The sequence below is a fragment of the Cnephaeus nilssonii genome (assembly GCF_951640355.1).
Source record: "Cnephaeus nilssonii genome assembly, chromosome: 6".
Taxonomy (NCBI): Eukaryota; Metazoa; Chordata; class Mammalia; order Chiroptera; family Vespertilionidae; genus Cnephaeus; species Cnephaeus nilssonii.
Genome location: NC_137077.1, coordinates 4,318,449 through 4,342,513, shown reverse-complemented (window position 1 = coordinate 4,342,513; position 24,065 = coordinate 4,318,449). Strand labels below are relative to the sequence as shown.

Sequence of the window (24,065 nt, the reverse complement as noted above, 5' to 3'; positions counted from 1 at the left end):
GCCACCCGGTTCCTACGGTCCTCTACGCGGAGACCCTACCCGGGGACCTTCCCCCGTAAGTGTCTACCGACTGAAAATAGATGCCGAGTCCGTCCCCGGCCCCCTGCACATCCTCCCCTTTAAAGGGAGCCACCGGGCGACTCCGGGGGGAGTTTGCGGAAGCGCCGGCCGCGGCCGGGCCTGGGCGGATCCCGCGCGGGGCTGGCCCCGCCCCCGGCCCTCTCCCCCATTGTGCGAGCCGCTCGCGCCCAGGCCCCGCCCCGCCCCGCCCCCGGAGCGCCGGCCCCGCCCCCTTCTCACCCCCCCCTTGGCTCATTTCCGGCCGCCGCCGCTACCGCTAGCCCGTCAGGAGGGTTCGGCGGAGGGAAGAAACAACAGCCGCCATCTTGTTTGTGTGCTAGGCCGGGGGGAGCGAGGGAGCGGGCCAGCGGGCCAGCGGGACGCCGGGCTGAGTGCGGACTGCGGGAGCCAGAGCGCGGAGGGGCGCCGGGCCGGGGAGAGGCGGCAGGGGCCGCGACAGTAGCGGGGGGCCCGGGGCGCACGAGCCGAAGCCACCGACCCCGAGCCCCCTCCCCGCCTGCACACACCCCCACCGCGGCTCGGGAGCCGGGCCGGCGTCGACGCCTAGGGGGGACCATTACATAACCCCGCGCCCCGCGGCGCCTTCCCCGCCGCCGAGGGCGGCCCCGAGCGGAGCCCGGGGGGCGGGCGCTCCCGGCACCTGGCCGCCGGGGGTGGGGGCCGGAGCGGCGGCCGTATTTATTTTCCGCGGCCGAGGAGGGCGAAGGAGAGCGCGGAGCGAGCCGAGGCTGCCTGCGCCACCGCCGTCGCCGGGCCTCCTCGGTGGCTCGGCGTCCGCTCGGGCGGCGGCGCTGTTCGGCCCGGCCCTCGGGTCCGGGGAGCTCCGCGCCCGGCGTCCTGGCCGCGCCTCCGCCGCGCGATGTGAGTCGGCGGCGCCAGCCTGGCTCTCGGCTCGGGCGAGCTCCGTGTGGCCATTAGGGGCCGGTGCGGCGGCAGGAGGAGGGCTCGGAGGGTGGGGGCGCAGGTCCGGGAGGGGGCACCGGGAGGAGGTGAGTGTGCCTCGTCGCCTCCTCCTCTCCCCCCTTTTCGCCCCCGCCTCCTTGTGGCGATGAGAAGGAGGAGGACAGCGCCGAGGAGGAAGAGGCTGATGGCGGCGGCGGAGCTCCGAGAGACCTCGGCTCGGCGGGGACCGGCCGCGGCGGGCCGGGGACTGCGCCGCTAGAGCCGCGAGTTCTCGGGAATTCGCCGCGGCGGACTCGCTCGGCGGGTCGGTGTGCGCGCCCTCCTCCGGGCCTGCGCCCGGGCCCGGCCCCTCGCACTTGCCCTTACCTTTCCGTCGGCTCCGCATCCCTTCCCGGTCCCCGCGCCCCGGCGGAGCGAAAAAGGAACTTCCCCCAACCCCCCTCGGGGGCCGGCGGAGCCCCCCGAGCCCACCCCGAGGAGCGGGGCGGGGACCCCGTCTGAAGAAGAGATTTCCCGAGGATTCTCGCTTTCCTCGCCTGTATCTCCGAAAGAATTAAAAATGGCCGAGAATGTGGTGGAACCGGGGCCGCCTTCAGCCAAGCGGCCTAAACTCTCGTCTCCGGCCCTCTCGGCGTCGGCCAGCGACGGCACAGGTTGGTCCGCGGGGCCTCGCCTCCCACCTCCCCTCTCGCCCTGTCGCTCCGGCACCTTTATTCTTCTGCGTGTGTGTGTGTTTTCCCCCTCAGTTCTCTCTCCCGATTAATTTTAAAGGTGTTTGAATGAGCTGGTCGAAGGCGTCCAGTAGCCCAACCATTTTCTCTGCTTCCTAATACATTCGTTGCAACATTATGTCATACCGATGTGTGTCCTGGAATTGGGGCTCTTTAGGGGTGCTGCAGAAATGGCCTTTATTATTGCTCCCGTGCAGTTTAATGTTGGAAATGCCAATGCATTTGTGTGTAAGGGTGTTTTTTTTTTTATACAATTTTACTTTTAATTTTGTTGTTGTTGGTAAATGAGGAATTGCAAATCTTTTTCTCCTCGGTTTCTCTTACTCTGTTTCCACTACTTTTCACTCTTCCTTTTCAGTATTTTCGTTGCACAAGATTTTTCTGTTGAGAATGAGGGTGTAAAAAAAATAATCTTTGTTTTATTTATGTGTGTGTGTTCCAGGATTTCAGGTTTGACGTGAGGTTTAAACGTCAAATGTGAAATTTGGTTTGAATTGTTTTACCTATCATTCCTAGCTTTTTTTTTTTTTCTTTAAGAATCAATATGGAGCGTAGTTCATTTTACATCTTCCATTCTTCGGTTTAGGACCAAAATGTCTGAAACTCTGGGTTTTCGGGTTGGGGGGGAGAGGGATATTTTCTTTGCAGTTTGTAGTCACTTTCTCTTTGGTGTGGGGAAGAAAAGAGATAACTGATTTTGTGGAATGAGTTACTTGGAAATCAAGATAAGAAATGGAAAGAGTCCCAAATATGAACTGCAAACATGAATTGATCGAACATGTTTGAAATGTGCATTAGGTTTAGCATCTGTGTGTTTTTACCTTTTTATGCTTTAAACAATATTTGGAGATTTCTGTTTAAAAAGCTCTACGAATTCTTGACTTCACTCAGTTGTGGACTAGCCCTTTCTCAAGAGAGAATTCAGGGAGACTTTCTTCCATCATTCCTTCCTCACAGTTCGTTTGGTGCCACCCTGGTGGCCACCGATCTTTTTTGCTGTCACAGTTGTTTGAGGTGCCAGGATAATGAAGGGGAAGAATGGCTGGCCGTCTGACAGTCCACAAGATGTTCCCCTTCCTATGAGCATCTCTTTAAGGCCCCAAGAACCGGCTCAGCGTCATCCCTCCATCTACCAGTGAGAGTGCTTAATGGAGTTAAATGTACCCTTCGAGTTTGTAGAGAACTTCTGAGCACGTTTCTAAGTAGGCTTCATTGTAAAGGGTGAAAATGTAAGGCTATAGCAAACGCTTTCGTTTCTTTGTTTTTATAAGAAAGATAACCTGAAAAATTTGAGGATTTTTGCAGAGTTCCTCTACTTCAGGATTGTAACATTGGCAATGCATGAACTTTGATCTGTCCTTATTCCTTGAAGTTTCTGTAGTCTTCAGGGGTTTTCTTAACCTGTCTTTTTTTCTCAATTTATGCACATAAATATTGTATTCCTTTGTACTTATTAAAGTCACTCAGAAATTCTTATAGATCACGATTAGACATGTTTTCACATATCGATTTTTGGATTGTTTCTTTAATTTTTGTGTAACGTGGTAATGGATTTTACATTTGAGTTAGCCAGTGACTTGGGATATTTTAGAAAAAACTCCTTTTCTATGCATTATTTTGAGGACTCCTTATTTGAGTAGCTTAGTCTTGGAGTAATGCAAGGCCTGAAAGGAAGGCTCTGCTCCACTTCCAAACACCTCTGTTCAGTTGCACTACTGCGTTCTCCATACTTGATCTGTGTAGTTGGTAACTTCAGCTAACTCATTCTGTTATAGTGTTTCACATGTCTGTTACACAGAAACTATTTTGCTACTTGATATATCTTTGAATAGTTGTGAGACCTAAATGTATCAAGTGGGTTTTTATAATAAAAAAAAAAACTCTCAACATTGAGATTAACTCAGTCTTGGTACTAAGTGTTTATTTTAGTTAGCTTTCTCTAAATTTTATTGTGAAAGTTGGTTCCCACCCCCACCCCCGTAAACACCCCAAGTCCCCCAATTAAGATTCTATTCTAAGATTTTTTTTGTTCATTTTTTAAATCTTAATAGTCTGGGTTTTGTTTTGTGTTTTTGTTATTGTTGTAGGGGTGGGGAGGGAAGTGTCAAGAAAATACTGTCCCCCTGTGAACTTTTAAGTTGGTTCCCATTACATTTTTATTTTTTTGTCCACTAGTGTGTAGTATAAGTTTGCAAGCAACTTTTAACAGAGAGATATTTCACTTTTAACAACTTTAAATTTTCAAACTTGTAACTTCTACATTTTGAGTTTTGAGTTGTCACCTAGATATTTTATAAATGTGAAAGTAAGTTGTTCCTTATACTTGGTTGTGAATTTTATCTAGAACTGGTCAAAATGATGCCATAATTATAGACCACAGAAACTTTTTATTTTCTTAATAGTGTTAGGTAGACCTACCAAGAGTTTGCTTGTGCCAGTTTTATAGGACAGAAGACTAGAATCCAATTGGGTTGACATTCGAAAGCATTACAAAACAAATTAGCATAGGACTGGTGCAGAATAAAAATGTGTTACTCAACAATTGTTCTAAAAAATTTCCAGGTTGATTCAAATAACTTGAATTAAGTTTAAGTTTTCATGTGTTGGAATGAGTAGGAAGAGATTTATTTTTTAGCTTTTGCATCTTTATGTTCCTGTTTCAATATTTGCACTTGAGTCATTGAAAGTTTTCCTTTACTGTGGTTAGGTCGGAACTATTTGACAAATCAAATGACTTATTCTCCCCCCAAAAGATCATAAAAGCCACTTGTAAAAAAATTTGGTAAAATTATTGACAGAAAAGTTAACAGGTAAGTCCTGGAAGAATTTCTTGAACCTGTTTCTAATAATAACCTGAGTGATGTGAATGATGAGAATTACATGTTGCCTTCATTGCCCACTGGACATGTTCTGTCACTGCTCTGTAAACACTTAATGCTGTATGCACTGAGAGAACAGACTGTGGATCGATGGGTGACAGCAAACAGCACTAGGATCTGGCATACTAAGTAGGTAAAGATCTTTCTGGTCCTGGTATAGTTTTGTGTCCCTACTGTGTACTCCTGTGTCAGAATTGGTTTGAGTTTCATGCCTGTTTTTCATTTTAAAGGCACAGGACAGCTAGAATGTAAAATATACTGCATTTTTAAAATATATATATATTTTTTATTGATTTCAGAGAGGAAGGGAGAGAAAGAGAAGCATCAATGATGAGAGAGAATCATTGAGTGGCTGCCTCTTGCACACTCCACACTGGGGATCGAACCTGCAACCCGGCATGTGCCCTGATCAGGAATCGAACCATGACCTCCTGGTTCCTAGGTCGACGCTCAACCACTGAGCCACAACAGCTGGGCTAAAATATACTGCATTTTAACCACTAGATTAATGTACACAATAGAGAAGTGGCAAGGATTTTTTAATTTTATTTTGTTTTTGGTAAAGAGTGAGGGAGTGGGTTGGGTGTAAGGGGGAGGGAGAGAGGTAAAGAGAGGAAGGGTCCGAGAAAAATCAATGTGTGTGAGAGAGAGAGAGACACACATTAATTGGTTGGCTCTCGCATGCACCCAACTGCATGCCCTGGATGGAACCTGCAACCCAGGTACATGCCCTTGACTGGGGCCAGTGCTCTAACCACTGAATAACACCTGCCAGGGCGTGGCAAGGATTTTTTAAATGTCAATTTTACTTCCTCAAAATACCATTGTATATTAGTGGTTTATCATCCTAACCAATGTTTTTGGTGGAAGCCATTTCTTTTTTCAGCTCTTAAACCTGCCAGATTATGTTTTAGTTTTTACACATTAATGTTTACGTTAGAGTTCTGCTTCTGGAGTTTTTCAGTTACAGCTCTTTGACCCAGTGAGATATTACTGTTAAAATTAAAGTGCAAGACCTTTTACCAAGTGCCTTGAACTCTGGCTATTGCTTATTCTCAAAGCTTTGTAAGTTCATGTATAGGGCTTCAGGAAGGCTATCTGTGCTTGATGTGAGGTGAAGTGCCTGTTGTTAAGTTGTAATCTTGTATGTGTTACAATACGGGTGCCCTTTCCAGCATAAGTTCATGTTCTGTTGCAGAGGTAAGAGATGCATTGTCATATCCAGTGAAAGGATGATGGGGATGGAGGAAAGGGTTTCTGCCTTGGTTGCCTTTTGGTATTTCCTGTTTTACTTTGCTTTTCTACCTTCTCCTTAGTCTAGTCTATAAAAAGGGTGAAGGGTGTGTGATTAAACAATAAATTGAGAATTGGTGCCTAGTGTTGTTTGTAGGGGCATTAAGTGGTAAATAAGAAAGGAAAAAAATAGCAAAAATGTTGCAGATACAGTAGGAGTGTAACTTCCTGGTATATTTATAAAAGTATTTCAGGAGTTATTCTGCTAAACACCCATAGATTAATGGAAAAATAAGACATGCTTCTTTAGTGGCTTTTTTTGTTGTTGAGATTTTAGGGTTCTCTCCTTTTAGAATTTTTGAAGTTGAATTTTTTAATGTGGCTTACATTAGAGAAATTAATGAACCTTGGCCAGGTAACTTAATTGGTTAGAGCAGTGGTCGGCAACTGGTGGTCCGTGAGGTCCGAAAGGTTGGTGACCGCTTGGTTAGAGCATCATCCCCATATACCAAGGTTGTGTGTTCCACCCCTAGTTAGGGAGCACGAAAGAATCAACCAATGAATGCAAAAATAAGTGGAACAACAAGTTTCTCTTCCTCCCTCCCTCCCTCCCTCACCCCCTTCCTCTCTAAAAATCAATAAGTTTAAGAAATTAATGAGTAAGTTAAAACTTAAATTATGCCAAGTGTAAAATTTTTACAACACTGAATTTTGCCAATGATTTTTTTTCATGTGATGGATGGTCGTTTTCTTTTAAATTTTTAATGGGAATTTTTTATTATTCAGTTCTCAAAAACAGGTTTAAGAGAATAAATATTAATTGAGGTGTTAAGCCTCTTCTAAACAATTCGGATCTTATTTGTTTTTAGATGTAGATCTTTTTAAATAAATGGCCAAGAAAGTAATTAGAAGTAATTTAGTTGAGAGAGAGAGAGAAATTAAAACTACTGGGGGGGAAAAGTGAGTGGTTAAAAGATTGGGTTTTGAAGTCAGACTACGTACTAGAGTTCAGATCCCAGACCTGCCTTTATTCATTGTGAACCTTAGGCCAGTTTCATAACTTCTCTGTATTAGCTTCCTCACCTATAGTACCCCCCTGTAGTATTGTGGCAAGGAATAAATGAGAATTCTCTTTATCATATGCTTAAGGTAGCATAGTATGTGCTCATTAATTGTTAACTTTTTTTTAATATATTTTATTGATTTTTTACAGAGAGGAAGAGAGAGGGATAGAGAGTTAGAAACATCGATGAAAGAGAAACATCGATCAGCTGCCCCCTGCACACCCCCCACTGGGGATGTGCCCACAACCAAGGCATATGCCCTTGACCGGAATCGAACCTGGGACCCTTGAGTCCGCAGGCTGACGCTCTATCCACTGAGCCAAACCGGTTTCGGCAGAATTGTTAACTTTTTAACTTCACTACTAAGTAATAAATAATGGTAGATTTTTAAAAAACCTTTAAAATTTATTGCTTTTTATAGAGAGAGGAAAGGGGGGAGAGAGGAACATTGATTTGTTGTCCCACTTTTTTATGCATTCATTGGTTGCATAAAACTTTGGCATATCAAGACGATCCTCTAACCAATTAAGTACCCGGCCAGGGCAGTGGTAGACTTTTTAATGACTATATAGAGACTAGAAAAAGAAAGCCAAGTGCATGAAGTTCAGAGAGTAGTCTTAGAAGTAAGGCTATGGTACAGGGTTAGCCTATAGATCACCTACTCAGATTAAGTTTTTTGAGAATATAAGAATGTGGCAGCAAAGATTAAAATAAAAGTACTACATATACTACTGTCACATTGGATATCTTGTTTATGTAATTGAAATTAAAAATCAACAAAATTTTAAGGCATAATGATAAATCAGAAAACAGATTTTCTTGGAAATGCTTACGATAAGAATGGCTTTTTGCTAAAGAATTGTGTGGTTGAGCACTATTTTTTCTGTTACGTATTTGCTTATCTGGGTCTTAAAAGAATACTTTCTTATAAAGGAGGAGGAAGGAAAGTAGAAGGAAAAGTGCAGTGCTTCTCAAATTTTTTTGACTACACACAAGAACTGTATTTTGTGTGTAAAAACAGAGACCCTGTCTTAGCAAGTGAACACATAATATTACCCTTTTTGTAATATTTGCATTTTTATTTGTAATAATTGCATTTCATAGTTGTGACCCACTATATTGAGTTCATGCCCTTTATTGGCTTATGACCCACAATTTGAAAAATACTGACTTAGAAAAGGTGACAAGGTAACAGTTGTCCTGTATTGGACCAACATTTTCTCTATGCTAGGTATTTGTCTTCAGTACAGGGAATACTCTGATAATCCAGAGTATCCTGGAATTTATAGATAGGGGAGGAGAATAACATTCAAGTCTGATGTGACCAGCATTGTACTTGGGAAGTGCAGTGTATATTGGGAGAAACAGGAAGACCTAACCTGTAATACTATTACTCTGGTGGCTATCTTTGAGGAATTGGTGTCTTATCTTGGGATCTGAAGGATAGATCTAGGGTTAGTTATAGTTAGTAAGAGCGAACCAAGCTGGAAACAAGAGAGTATGGCCTGTTCAGGTCCCCTGTAAGTTCCATTTGGCTGGGAGGAGCAAGAAATGTCCAGAGAGATGAACAAGGGGCCGATTATGCAGAGCTTATAATGCTTATTGGAGTTTAGACTTTCCATTTTAGCTCTTTTAAATGAATGGAGCAGTATTGTACCTTAGATGATTGGCTAAGTGAGGAATTATTTGGATAGGAAGAGGGAAAAATATGAAGCTGAGAGACCAGTGAGATGGCTGTATTAGGATTCTAGCTGTGATGAGGGTGGTCTGGATTAGAAGATGGAAAGAAGTGAAAAAGATTTGAGGGAAGGTGATGGTCAACAGAATTTAGATGTTAGGATATTGCAATGGAGGAATCAAGGATAAGTTTCAAGTTAGGGTAGCTGGATTGGTGAGGATGCCATTTACTAAAATAGCAAACATATGAAAAGAAGTATTTGTGTATAGCTATGGGAGGGGGTGGATATGATGAGTTAAATTTTGGACATTTTGAAGTGTGATTCTCCTAAATTGAGTAGTCACTGTTTTTATTTGGTATGCCTTTCTTTCATCTCAGCCAAGAAACATTTACTACTCACCAAGTTTTAGGCACTCTGAATTAAAGATGAATTAAGGTGTAGTTTCTTCTCTCAAATCCTTTAGGATGTGATGGGGTTGGTATACATGTATACAAAATTTTTCCATAAATTATACTCTGATAAGTTTTTGAAATAATCTGAATAAAGGCAGAGAATAGGAATTATTTCTAACAGGGTGGGCTTACTGTATTGGGGAAAAACTTTATGAAGAAATTCAGCCCTAACTGGTTTGGCTCAGTGGATAGAGCGTCGGCCTGCAGACTGAAAGGTCCCAGGTTCGATTCCGGTCAAGGGCATGTACCTTGGTTGTGGGCACATCCCCAGTAGGAGGTTTGCAGGAGACAACTGATTGATGTTTCTCTGTCATCAGTGTTTCTAGCTCTCTAGCCCTCTCTCTTTCTCTCTGTAAAAAATAAAAAAAAAATTTAGGAGAGCTTGAGGGGTAACTTACTTTTTCATAGAAGTAAGAAAAGTTGGGTATTTCAGGTGGAACAAATACAAGTGATTCTTTTTTTATTATTATTGAAGATATAGTCATTGATTTGAGAGACACACACACACACACACACACACACACATTGATTGCCTCCAGCACCTGCCCCAAACAGTGAATTGAACTTGCAACCTAGGTATGTGCCCTGACACACAGCGAGAGACAGACAGACAGACAGACAGACAGACAGACAGACATTGATTGCCTCCGGCACATGCCCCAACAGGGAATTGGACTTGCAACCTAGGTACGTGCCCTGACCAGGAATGGAACGGACAACATTTTGGTGTACAGGACAATGCTACAACCAACTGAGCCACACAGTCAGGGCCAAATACAAGTGGTTCTTATGTGACTGGAATACAGACTGTATGGTAGAGTAAATACCATAAAATGGGAGACAGATTGAAAAGGATGTTGGGGTCCTTTTATGAAAAAACAGGCTAAGGAATTTGACATTTATCTTACCATCAGGAGAAAAATCTATGAGCCAGGGGAGTGGCATGGTCAGGGAAAGTGGAAAGACTAATTCTGGTCATGGTGTACAGAATCAGTAGCAGGAAAAGAACCTAATGGTAAGAGGACCATGGGTATGTCATTTATCTCTTGAAATGCATTTATCATTTGTAATTACCAAAGTGAATTTTTTTAAGATCCAAGTTTTGCCTTGGCCTGGTTGCTCAGTTGGTTGGAGTGCCATCTGGTGCACCAAAAGATTGTGGGTTCGGTCCCTGGTCCAGGCGTGTAGTGGAGGCAACTGATCAATATTTCTCTCTCACATAATGTTTCTCTCTCCCCCCCCCCCCCTCGATCCCTTCCTTGGGTGAGGATTTAAACATATCCTTGGGTGAGGATTAAAAAAAAACAAGTTTTGTTTAACAGTTGACATAATTATAGAATAATCCTACCACTACAGAGTTGGATTATTTACAGGTTGAGTTAATAGGGTTCATATTCAATAACAAAATAGTATAATCTTAGGGGGAAGCCAGTGTTAGCGCCAGTTACTGCAGCTATACAATGAGGAATCAGTCATTTCACACGGGTCTTCCCTAGCAGGGGCAGTGTTCTAAGAGAACTGAGCAGGATGGATATTTATTTTCCCAATTGCTCTTCAGCCAAAACTATTCTGCTTTTTTGTTTTGTGTGTGTTTTTTCCATATAAACACTACCAAGATGATCCTGAAGGATCCTTTTGCTCTAGGTTAATAAATTTACACATTTATATGCTTTAAAATCTTTTAGAATCTTTAAGAGGCATTTCATTTGGTTCTTTTTTATTTTTTAATGTATTTTTATCAATTTCAGAGAGGGAGGGAGAGAGAGATAGAAACATCAATGATGAGAGAGAATCATTGATCAGCTGCCTCCTGCACATCCCTACTGGGGATTGAGTGCACAATCCGGGCATGTGCCCTGACCGGGAATCAAACTGCAACCTCCTGGCTCATAGGTTGACACTCAATCACTGAGCCATGCTGGCTGGGTTTATTGGTTCTTAAAACAATTCCATGAGGGAGGGAGGTAGAATAAGTATTTTTACTACCACAGTTGGGACGTGACAGCTCAATGAGGTCAGCTTGAAGACTTGGGTTTAAATCCAGGTCTTTAGACTCCTTGAGCAGTGCCAAGTTAGAGATACCAGTGGTTGCTGATGGCATTTAGGAATCATAAATGCCCAGAACTTTGAGGAACAATCAAAATAGCAAAAGAGTAATAATGACAGTCAGTGATAACAGATGAAATAATTGGGTCTGTTTGATTGGAGGTCAAAGTATATGTGACTTTTTTTACCTAGTCTTCCAGTTTTAATCAATAGTTAAAAGTAAATGGTTTAAAGTTGATGTAAGAGAACTTTTTATAAAGTTATACCAAATCAAATACAAGTAATTATAGTATGCAGTTGTAGAATTGCTAGAAACATCTTATTCCATGAGCATATCCTAGGTGCTATAGGAAATGTAAATAATAAATGAGACCCCTTTTTCAGATACTTATAATTTGGTAAAGAAGTAAGATGTACACAAATATTATTTAGCTGTAACAAAAGATGGAAGATACGAAGTACATAGTTGAGGTTGTAACAAAGTGAGACATCTTGGGAAATAGGACTACTGGGGCCAGAGTTGAAAACCTGAGTGGTAACTACAGTTAGGTCTGTTGAATGTACAGGATTGCCATTAAAAAAAGAATGACCCTAAACCTTTATTTTTCAAGATCTACCAATGTAAACCCTCCTGTCTGCTTCAGAATGGAGCCTAATTTTGTAATGTGAGATCACGTTTTGCATAAACATAAAACAACAACCAAGTGCCTTCAGCTTTAGAATCCTTCTATATGATAAAAGGCTAATATGCAAATTGTCCCCTCTACCAGGAGTTTGACTGGGGGCGGGGCCACCTGGCCAAGCGTCTGTGGTCCCTCCCCCCAGCCCAATTGGCCGGGACCACACCCGTGCACGAATTCATGCAGTGGGCCTCTAGTAAGTTAAATGAAAATCATCAAGACTCTAGGGCCTAGAGCAGTGATGGCGAACCTATGACATGCGTGTCAGCACTGACACACGTAGCCATTTCTGATGACACGTGGCCGCTGAGGCGGCTGCATGCCGAGGATGAAACATTTGCTGCTCCTGAGGATGAAACATTTGCGAAATAATGTTTTTTCCTCAAAGTGACACACTACCCGAGTTATGCTCAGTTTTTTGGCGAAGTTGGACACACCAAGCTCAAAAGGTTGCCCATCACTGGCCTAGAGTAAGATTTCTATATTACTGAAGTTAATTTCTCCTCAGTGAACTCTGTATATGGCTGTTACCTACTTCTGACATTGAGAGGACTAATAAGAATAATACAGTTATTGAGGTGTTAAGAACAATGCTTGCCTCATTGAAAGTGCCTGATGAAAGTTTGCTCTTACTATTATAAACCAGTCTTAACTCCTAATAAGGTTATGATTCTATTGAATAATAATACTCGATAACATTTTCATATTTTTAATATGTGCCAAGCAATGTTTTAAATACTTTACATATATTAACTCATTTAATCTTCACAAATAACCTATGAGTATTGAAGTAATAAGCATATGGAAGTTCTCTATCCTATTGAATTGAAATTTCCAATGCATGGTGTTTACTGGCCATAACTTTCTTATTTATACAGAGTTGGAAACTAGGTTCTTCTGTATACACTAAAAACTGTAAGGATTTTTATTGGCATTGCATTGAATCTTTTGGGCAGAATAGATGTCTTTATATAATATCAAGGATTTGTATCCAGATGTTTGGGATATTATTCTATTTATGTAGTCTTTACTTTCACAACTTACATATATTTTATAGTAACATATTGTTAGGTTTTTTTCCCTAAGCTTTCCCCATGCTATCATAAATTGTATTAAAAATTTTTTCTAAACATTTATCACTGATGTACAGAAATGTAGTTTAATTTTTTAGTATTTGTGGTATATTTAATCACTGCTAACCTCTCACTATTTCCATTTCTTTGCTTTGGATTTTCTATATTGATTTATCTCCATAAAATAAGTTGTGTTTCTTCTCAGTCTTTTAACTTATCTTTTTTTTTTTTTTTTTTTTTTTAATATTATTGCTTTGGCTAGATACTCTAGTACAGTGGTCGGCAAACTGCGGCTCCCAAGCCACATGCGGCTCTTTGGCCCCTTGAGTGTGGCTCTTCCACAAAATATCACGGCCTGGCCGAAACCGGTTTGGCTCAGTGGATAGAGCGTCGGCCTGCGGACTCAAGGGTCCCGGGTTCGATTCCGGTCAGGGGCATGTACCTTGGTTGCGGGCACATCCCCAGTGGGGGGTGTGCAAGAGGCAGCTGATCGATGTTTCTCTCTCATCGATGTTTCTAGCTCTCTATCCCTCTCTCTTCCTCTCTGTAAAAAATCAATAAAATATATTTTAAAAAAAATATCACGGCCTGGGCGAGTCTATTTTGAAGAAGTGGCGTTAGAAGAAGTTTAAGTTTAAAAAATTTGGCTCTCAAAATAAATTTCTATCGTACTGTTGATATTTGGCTCTGTTGACTAATGAGTTTGCCCACCACTGCTCTAGTACAAGATTGAGTAGAAGTGGCTGTCATGAGTATCTTTGTTTTGGTCTGATGCTAGACTACTTTTAATGTTGGTCCATTATGCATATTTGCTGTCAGTTTTTAGGTTTTGGAAGAAACTTACCAATTTAAAGAAGTTTTCATCACTTTCTTGATTTTTTAAAATGTGATTTGGTATTGAATTTTATCCAGTGCTTTTCTTGTTCCACTTATTTATGCATTCATTGGTTGATACTTGTATGTGCCCTCACCAGGGGTTCGAGCCTACAACCTTAGTGCATCAGGATGATGTTCTTACCTAGTGAGCTACCGGCCAGGGCCTCCAGTGCTTTTCTTATAGCTATTGAGATGAACCTTATATTTTCTTCTTCGTTAATATGGTGAATGCCCATCTATATACTTACAGAGAGTCTAAGGTTCCATTGCAAACCTTTCCCCCTTGGATTCCTGAGATATCCCAACTTGATCACGACAATACGTTTTTAAGGCACTAATGAACTGGTTTGCTTTCTTTTCTTTCAAGGGTTTTTGCTTCTTTGTTCATGGTTTTTACTGGCCATGTATGATTTTTAGAGTATTCTATTTTTTTAAGATATATTTTTATTGATTTCAGAGAGGAGGGGAAAGGGAGAGAAGAGATATAAACATCAGTGATGGGAGAGAATCATTGATCAGCTGCCTCCTGCACGCTCCCTACTGAGGATCGGGCCCACAACCCGGGCATGTGCCCTTGACTAGAATGGAACCCGAGACCCTTCAGTTTGCAGGCTGACGCTCTATCCACTGAGCCAAACTAGCCAGGGCTCTTTCTGTTTTCTAGAAGCGTTTGTGTAAGATGAAGTTGTCTTTTCCATGAAAGTTCTGACGGACATGTCTGTAGAAACATTTAGATCTGGTGTTTTCTTTATGGAAAGACTAACCAATGATAAATTTTTGTTAATAATAATGGGATTATTCAGGCTTTCTATATCTCCTCCTTTTGAACTTTTTAAATGGGAAATTTCAATTCAATAGGATAGAGAACTTCCATATGCATATTACTTCAAGTTACCAGTATTTTTGTGTGCCTTCCCCCGCCCCCCTCTTTTTACAACGGGTTTGAATCAGAAGTTAAACAAGGTATATCTGGTTGTTGACTCTTTTATTTGATAATATCTCCTCTCATTCTCTTTTTTGCCATTGATTTGTTGGAGAAACTGGGACATTTATTCTTTATAATTTATTTTTGATAAGGTTTGGTTAGTGTTTTATCAGGAATTCATTTATGTCTCTTTAAATTTTTTTGCATGAAGTTGATTAGTATTGTTGCTTTCTCATTTTATTTTTTTCTTAATTTTCCCAGAAGTTTATCTTTATTACTCCTTCAAATAACCAAATTCTGGTTTGTTAATACCTTCTCAGTTGTATCTCTGTCTTTCTCATGTTGATAATTAACTGCTTTTTATCTTTTTAAAAAATATGTTGCCCTAGCCGGTTTGGCTTAGTGGATAGAGCGCCGGCCTGTGGACTGAGGGTCCCGGGTTCGATTCTGATCAAGGACACATGCCTGGGTTGTGGGCTTGATCCCTAGTGGGATGGAGCCAGTCAATGATTCTCTCTCATTGATGTTTCTATTTCTCTCTCCCCTCTCCCTTCCTCTCTGAAATCAATAAAAATATATTTTTAAAAATATATGTTGGATTTTTTTTTTTAAGTGAGAGGAAGAGATAGGGTGAGAAACATGGATTGGCTGCCTCCTTCATGCCCTCTACTGGGATCAAATCCCTGACCTCTTGGCATAGGGTACCTTGCTCAACCGACTGAGCCACACCGGCCAAGCTGCTTTTTATCTTTGATCATCTTCCTGCTGTTCATCTAACATAATCATTTGGATACTTAACTCATTAATTTTTAGCTTTATTTTCTAACAAAGCCTTTAAGTTTTGAAATCTAGTGTTTTTATTATTCAGTTTCTTTTCTGATTTCGTCTTTAATATGTCACTTAGGTATATGTACGTTTTTTAAAATTTCTAAATGGGCAGAGATTTTTATTTTCCCCTAACTGTGCAACTGTAAAAATACATTTCTTTGTATACTTCAGGGGAAAAGTAGAATGCAAAATTGCTCATAAAGTATGTATGATCCCAGTTTTGTGAGTTATGTAAGTAAAAATGATTAAGGAAATATATCAATATATTAAAGTCTTCTTTGAGTAATGATATCAGATACGTTTTGAGACTTATATTCCAAAACTATTCATAAGATACCTTTTATTTTTTTAAAAAATGTATTATATTGGTTTGTATTTTTTTTTGTTTGGGTTTTTTTTTAGAGAGAGCAGGGGAGAGGGATAGAGATAGAGACACTTCGATGAGAGAGAAACATCATCATTGATTGGCTGCCTCCTGTACACCCCCCACAGGGATTGAGCCGCAACCCAAGCATGTGCCCTGACTGGGATTGAACTGGTTCCTGGCTCGATGCTCAACTGTTGAGCTACACCACCTGGGCAAGACACCCTTTATTATAATGGATGGGCACATATAATTTTTCAGAAGGAAAGAAATTCTGTAAAAGTCTGGACTCTAATCATGTCCTGAGATCCTGGGACCATTTGGTTCAATTAAAATATGACCAGAATGCTTAACTGTGTTAGGCATTAGGCAAGGAGTTGGTCTGTAAGTGATAAGATGTGTGCTTTCCAAAGAGCTACATGGGTGCAGGCGTGGGTGGGGAGGGGAGAGAAAGACAGACTTAACAATTTCAGTGCTATGATAGAGGGCTATAAGAACTGGAAGGGCATGTAAAGGAGTTGTGCTTAAAAAGCAAGATTGATTGGACCAAATAGATCATTTAAAGTGGAATCTTCTTCAAGCAATGAACTATTTTTAAGGGGATAGTCAGTTGTAGACTCAGGTATATTTAATTATTAAATACCCAGTAATGCCTATTTAATATGAAAACTACTTGGAGAATTAAAAGGGAAGAAAACTCGGCAGTAGAGAGAGAGAAAAAAAAAAGCAAACTCAAATACCTAAATATATAAAATGAGTTAAGACTGTCAACAGGTCAACCAGGGACAGTTTTGCCCTTCCAAGAGATATTTTAGTGATACTAAAGACATTTTTGGTTGTCACAGATGGGGTATGGATACTAATGGCATTGAGAAAAGAGAGTGGGTATCTGTGGATTATCTTAACAATGCTCCCTTCCCTCCCAACAAAGAATTATCCAGCCCAAAATGTTTAATAGTAGCAAGATTGAGAAACCTGGGCTAATCTCTGATTCATCCTCTTTTGGCGGCAGTGGGGCCAGGGGTAGGGTGGGAGTGATTTGTGTGTTAAAGGAGCTAGAGGCATGTTTTTATATCCTATTTCAGCTAGATTTTGGTTAAGGAAATCTAATCTGTAGGCTGAAGTCAGGTGAAAGCAAATTCACTCAGCAGATTGAGGATCTGTTTTGTGATGGAACTTGGCGAAGAATGGTAGACAGCCCCTTGCTTCATGGAGCTCACACTGAATGTTCTACAAATGAAGGGTCTTTTGTGTCATTTGTCTTTTTATTATGATAGTTTAAACCTTTTGTTCTGAATTAGTTTGCATTTGGTAAATTATTTTAACCTCTTCTATGGAATTCTGGAATATTATCTAACTTAATTGTACATCTTTTTTCATGACTATTAATACAAACTTTTAGCAACTCATAATGGGTATTGTACTGAGATTTTAGTCCTTTTTCCTTGGTCTTATTTAAATACAGTTCATTAAGTGTTTAAACTTGTTGGTATGATCAAACATTTTCCTATTTTTAAATATGTAGATATCAAAAAAGGCTTTTTAGTATAACATGAAAAACCTCAATACAAATACATAGTATTCCATAGAGTGCAGTATAGAAATGTAATGTTTATCAATAACAAAATATAAAGCAGTTTTGAATTTTGATTTTGTCAAACTTTACCTTTTCTCTTGCTTTCAGATTTTGGCTCTCTATTTGACTTGGAGCATGACTTACCAGATGAATTAATCAACTCTACAGAATTGGGACTGACCAATGGTGGTGATATTAGTCAGCTTCAGACAAGTCTTGGCATGGTACAAGATGCAGCCTCTAAACATAAACAACTGTCAGAATTGCTACGGTCTGGTAGTTCCCCTAACCTCAATATGGGGGTTGGTGGCCCAGGCCAAGGCATGGCCAGCCAGGCCCAACAGAACAGTCCTGGATTAGGTTTGATAAATAGCATGGTCAAAAGCCCAATCCCCAACATGGGGATGGGCACTAGTGGACCAAATCAGGGTCCCACACCACCATCTGCAACAGGTATGATGAACAGTCCAGTAAATCAACCTGCCATGGGAATGAACACAGGGATGAATGCTGGCATGAATCCTGGAATGTTGACTGCAGGCAATGGACAGGGGATGATGCCTAATCAAGTCATGAACGGTTCAATTGGAGCCGGCAGGGGGCGACCTAATATGCAGTACCCAAACCCAGGCATGGGAAATGCTGGCAACTTAATAACTGAGCCCCTGCAGCAAGGCTCTCCCCAGATGGGAGGACAGGCGGGACTAAGAGGCCCCCAGCCTCTTAAGGTGAGTGCAGCTTGGCTTGTATGCACTATCGGTATGTTTCTTAGTGTTCAGTGTTGGAGGGAGGGGTGAGGTCAGGTCATTTATTTTTATTGTTCACATTTAATCTTCTTACATTGTGTAGCGTTTTCCACATATTTTTTTGCTAAGGTAAGGCTCTATAAATCCTAAGTATTGTCACAAATTTTATGAAGCTCTTCTGTTAAATTAAGTAAAACATTTTACACAGCTTATTGGTATACCTTCACAGTTTGTTACAAATTATTGCCAGCTAATTCCTATTCTCTCTGGCATAAGTATTAGAATATTTTCATATTATTTCTAAACCCACTTTAGCCTTCATAGCCTCCTTATAAAAATGCATTTTGAGATAACTGCCATTATACTGTCTTCAAGTAGACTTCATTTGTTTCCACTGCTTTGACTGTCCCTGGTTTTTAAGAGATATTTCTTATAAGATTTTTTTTAAATGTTATTTTTCCTTATTGCTTGATGGAAATTAAGGTGTATTCATTTAGTATGAAAACTTAGCTAATATTCCAGGTGTTCCAATGCCTACTTTTAGTTTTATGGATTAGAGAATGCTAAGTATATTTTTAAAAAAAACAACCTTAAAATGAGTTCTCTCTATATAATTAAGACATTTTTTAAAAATATATATTTTATTGATTTTTTACAGAGAGGAAGGGAGAAGGATAGAGAGTTAGAAACATCAATGAGAGAGAAACATCCATCAGCTGCCTCCTGCACACCCCCCACTGGGGATGTGCCCACAATCAAGGTACATGCCCTGGATCGGAATCGAACCTGGGACCTTTCAGTCCGCAGGCCGACGCTCTATCCACTGAGCCAAACCGGTTTTGGCTATATAATTAAGACATTTTAAACAGATTCTTGATGCTTATTCTGCCATATTTTTCCTGTATATTTTATTCTTTTTTCTTAAAATGGCATCACACTATTGTTGCCACTGCCTGGAATGTGGTTAGTAAATATTTGCTGAATGAAAGAGATGGCTTTGCTTGAAAGGTATTATTGGAGATGCGTAAGGAGTCAAGAGCAGGTTTTTTCTGTAAGAGGAATAATTTTTAGCAGGCATTAGGATTTTCGTGCTCCTGAGAATCGTGATGGTGAGAGCCCTAGGATTAAATTAAGACATAGGCATGAATCAGGAATATGGGAACTAGGGTCAAATGTAGCTGTATGAAAAGTCCTTACAGCTTTTTTACTACACAGTAAAGAATATTGACCTGCCCTAGCTGGTTTGACTCAGTGGATAGAGCATCGGCCTGCAGACTGAAGGGTCCCAGGTTCGATTCTGGCCAAGGGCACATGCCCGGGTTGTGGGCTCGATCCCCAGTAGGGGGCGTGCAGGAGGCAGCCGATCAGTGATTCTCTCTCATCATTGATGTTTCTCTCTCTCGCTCTCCCTCTCTGAAATCAATAAAGAAATATATTTTAAAAAAAAAAGAATATTGATCTTAAACTTGGGAAGGGATTCTGTTTGGCATCCCTACCTATGCTGTAATTCTCTCTTGCTGGCACTTTTATGTTGCTGTGTTGATGTAGTTTACCTAGAATATTTGGAGTGAAAACCAGAAACAAGAGGTAAAATATTTATTAGGTACCTCTTCTAGGTTCTAGGAACGTAGTTGTGAAGAGTCCCTGCCTTTCTGATATTTATATTCCATTGGGGAGAAGAGGGATGACAGACAGTAAATCTTCACTGATTGATCAGATATTTATCGAGTCCCAGTTTTGGTGCTGAAGATAGAGCAGTGAAAAACTTATTTCATGGAACTTACTTTCTAGTGTTCACATAAGATGTAAATGTATAGTATTCCAGGTAAGTGCTATGAAAAATAAAGTAAGGGTAAGGATCATGGGGAGAATGCCTCAGTTGGGAGTTGGGCAATGTTTTATTTATAATCTAAGTCACAGATTACTTTTTCTTTTTTTAAAAGATTTTTAAAATCTATATTTGGAGAGAGAGGAAGGGAGAGGGAGAGGGAGAGAAAGGGAAACATTGGTCGGCTGCCTCCTGCACACTCCCTACCAGGGATTAAGCCCGAAACCTGGACATGGCTTTGACCATGAATTGAATTCCTGGACTTTTGGTGCATGGGATGACGTTTAACTAATTGAGCCACACTGACCAGGGCAAAATCACAGATTTCTTGCATTGCCATTGTTTGAGGAACTGGGTGTATACAATGAATAAAACAGACAAAATTCCCTGTCCTTGTGGAGCTTTATTTTCACAGGAAGGGGGGATCCAAATATAAAAACTTTATTATTAAAATATTTCCTTATTTTAGCTTTGGCCAGTTGCTCAGTGGTTAGAGCGTTGGCCCAACGTCTGAAGGATCTCGGGTTCGATTCCCAGTCAAGGGCACATACCTTGGTTGCAGGTTGGAGCCATGGCCGTGGGATGCAACCAATCGATGTGCTGCTCTCACATTGATATCTCCTCCCCCCCCTCTCTCTATATGTATGTATGTATATATATAGATATAGAGATAGATATAGATATATCCTATATAATAAAAGCCTAATGTGCTAAGTGTCCAATCATCTGTTCAATCAAAGCATAATATGCTAATGATAAGCTAAGGCTGCTCAACCGCTTGTTATGATGTGCAGTGATCACCAGGGGGCAGACAGTCGACCGGTCAACCAGTTGCTATGATGTGCACTGACCACCAGGGAGCAGACGCTCCAACCTGTAGGTTAGCTTGCTGCTGGGGCCTGACCAATCGGGACTGAGCGAGATGGGCCAGACATGCCCTGGAGCCTTCCCACGATCCCTCCCCGGCTGGCCAACCTCCCACATCCCTCCCTGGCCCTGATGGTGCACCAGTAAGGTCCCTTGGCCAGGCCTGCGCCCTCTCGCAATCCAGGACCCCTCAGGGGATGTCAGAGAGCCCATTTTGGCCTGATCTCACAGGCTAGGCCGAGGGACCCACTGGTGCACCAATTTGTGCACCAGGCCTCTAGAGTGTGTGTGTGTGTGTGTGTGTGTGTGTGTGTGTGTGTGTGTGTGTGTCTTTGTGTCTTTGTGTCTTTGTGTCTTTGCCTCTCTCCTCCCTCCCTCCCCTCCTTTTCACTCTGTTTCAAAATCAATGGAAAAAAATATCCTCGGGTGAGGATTAAAAAAACACATATATTTCCTTGTTTTAAATGAGTGCCCAGATTTTGAACCATATTACCTGAGTTAGGATATGGGCTATCCCACATCCTTCTCTAAATTTAGCTGCATTTTGTGAAGCTTCTTGGTTAAATCATTTCACAAGATATATCTGCCTCCTAAAAAATGCTAGTAACAAAAGAAATTTGAAAATTATTTTTTTAAATAGCTGTCCTTTGTGTATGAAAGAAGAAATGAAGTTAACTAATAAACACATCATAATTAATGGTGTGGACTATGGAAGTACACTGCCTGGGTTAAAAATGGATCAGCCACTTATATAGTAGCTATATTACATCAGGCAATTTGCCTGCTGTGCCTCTGTTTTCCCATCTGTAGAATGTGAGCAGTCAGAGTGAGGTGTAAACTACCTCAGCACTATTGAAGAACTAAATGAGTTGATAAAATAAGCTCTTTATGCATGGCATATAGTGAGCACTTACTAGTGCAGTAGGAGTAGCAAGTGTCCAGTATTATTGTAGTTGCCATTCTCTGATGATGTTTTAAAACATTTTTATGGGGCAGGAAAGAAATCAAAACTACATCATATGGTTAAGTTACAGTCTTTTAGAAGGGCAGCTGTCAGCTATAATGGAGAATAAATTGATGTACCACATGAACAGCAATTGACTGGAGGATGTGGAAGATGCTACTAGTAGAGACTTCAGTGTGTTAATATATATATTTGAAGGAAAGTTTACTTTCTTTGGAACTAAGGGTTATTTATTTAAGAAGTGCTCATTAATATTCTGGAGTTTTTAGATTTTGGTTTTTATACAAATACAAAATAACTCTGTCTATGAAATAGCTTGTGATTAAGGTGACACTCAAACCACCAAGCCATACTGGCCGGGCTCAAATTATTTTTAAAGAAAGAAAAAAAATAATCCCCTGTATGTCCTTTCTGTTTTAGTTTCCTAGAACTGTTTGTGATTTCCTGGTCATTTGCCTTTTCAGTTTAGGTAGTTATCTGTATTGCTGTGGTCTAGGTAGGTGATGGGTAATTGGTCATCTTGATCATGTTCGCTATAGAGAAGGGAACAAGATCAAATCATTAGTGTAGCAGAAATTAAATACAGTATATTCCCTTCCAATTACATTTGGTGAGGGAGTGGTTGGGTCTGGGGTTACTTTCTAATGGGCTGAGGAACTCTGAAGGAAACGGCAAAACTAAAGCCTGAGTCTGTTGGTCCGAGTGACCAGAAGTGTGGGGAATGAATACTATCAACTGACGAGCAGTCAGTATATTTGAGACCAGTCTGCTAGAGAGTAAACTTGGAATTTCTAGGTAATGCATTGTGATTGAGGAAACAAGTAATTCAAGGAACTAATTGAAACTCAGTATAGGCAGGCAAGTCAGTGACTATATGTGAACAAATATGAAGGACCAGATTCTGCTGGGATGTAGTATTTGAATAAATAAAGACATTATGCTTACGAGACATTAAGGCAGCTTATAAATCCCCTGCATTTCATTTATGTAAATAATGGACACTTAAAAAGCATAACTTATTATCTGTTGGTGTGTTATGGCCTGTCATGCAGGTTCTGTGATAGAATGGCTTTCATGTTATGTCTAGCACAAATTTCCATGCTAATAGCAAACACGAGCGAAATATAACTCCTCCAGGTATAGGCGTGCATGTTATTGGAAATGTCTATATATATAATAGCCTAAGCGGCCATTACAACAGAACGACCGGTCAACCAGTCGCTGTGATGTACACTGACCACCAGGGAGCAGGCGCTCAATGCAGGAGCTGCCCCCTGGTGATCAGTGTGCTCCCACGGGGTGGGGGTGGGGTGCCGCTCATCCAGAAGTCGGGCTCCTCCCTGATGGCTTGGCACACTGCTGCATCCCGGGGGGGGGGGGGGGGGGGGTGTGTGTGAGAGGGTGCAGGCCAGGCTGAGGGACTCTCCCTCCACCACACACACACACACACACACACACACACACACACCCCCGCACAAATCCAAGCACCGGGCCTCTAGTATTAGTGTAAATATTAGTAATTTGAGCACATATGTACTAATGTGTGTCAGAGACATGGCATGCCTTATATATTTTATTGATTCTTTACAGAGAGGAAGGGAGAGGGTTAGAGAGTTAGAAACATTGATGAGAAACATCGATCAGCTGCCTCCTGCACACCCCTCACCAGGGATGTGCCCACAACCAAGATACATGCCCTTGACCAGAATTAAACCTGGGACCTTTCAGTTTGCAGGCCGACGCTCTATCCACTGAGCCAAACCGGTTAGGCTAAATATTAGTACTTTAAAAGCATATGTAGCAGCAGCAGCACTTGCAGCCACATTTGAAACTACCAAAAGAAACCTAAATTGCATTGAAGCATATTTCTGTATCTGATTGTCCTTATAATCTTACTGGCCAGATACACAGGAAATTCCAATTATTGGAGACCGAATCAGCAAGTTTTTTACTTTGGATGCTTTTCCTTTAGACTGCCCATTCTTTTTTTCTTTTTTCTTTTTTTTTAATTATTATTGAAAGTATTACATATGTTTCCTTTTTACCCCCATTGATCTCTCCCAGCCTGATCTGCTCCCACCCCTTAGCACAGGCCCTCATTCCCCTACTGTCTGTGTCCATTGGTTATGCTTATATGCATGCATACAAGTCCTTTGGTTAATCTCTTACCCCTCTCCCCCGCCGCCCCATTCTTTATGCTTTCACCCAAACCATGCCACTTCCCTTTAATCATTAGAGCACCAGGCAAGTTACTTAAGGCCTAGGCTCCA

The 24,065-nt window shown here is 41.3% G+C and overlaps 1 protein-coding gene across 2 annotated transcripts in view; it reads left to right on the top strand.

Moving 5' to 3' along the window:
• Positions 1–1,248: 1,248 nt before the first annotated feature.
• EP300 (EP300 lysine acetyltransferase) overlaps positions 1,249–24,065 on the top strand; it is a 68,258-nt gene continuing 45,441 nt past the window's right edge. Inside the window, exons 1-2 of one of the 2 annotated variants that reach the window (XM_079774126.1) lie at positions 1,249–1,637; positions 17,499–18,118. In XM_079774126.1, the coding sequence (XP_079630252.1) occupies positions 1,544–1,637; positions 17,499–18,118 (714 nt within the window). In that variant the 5' untranslated portion in view covers positions 1,249–1,543. The remainder of the gene's footprint in view (positions 1,638–17,498; positions 18,119–24,065) is intronic. The other variant, XM_079774125.1, reaches the window with a different exon arrangement.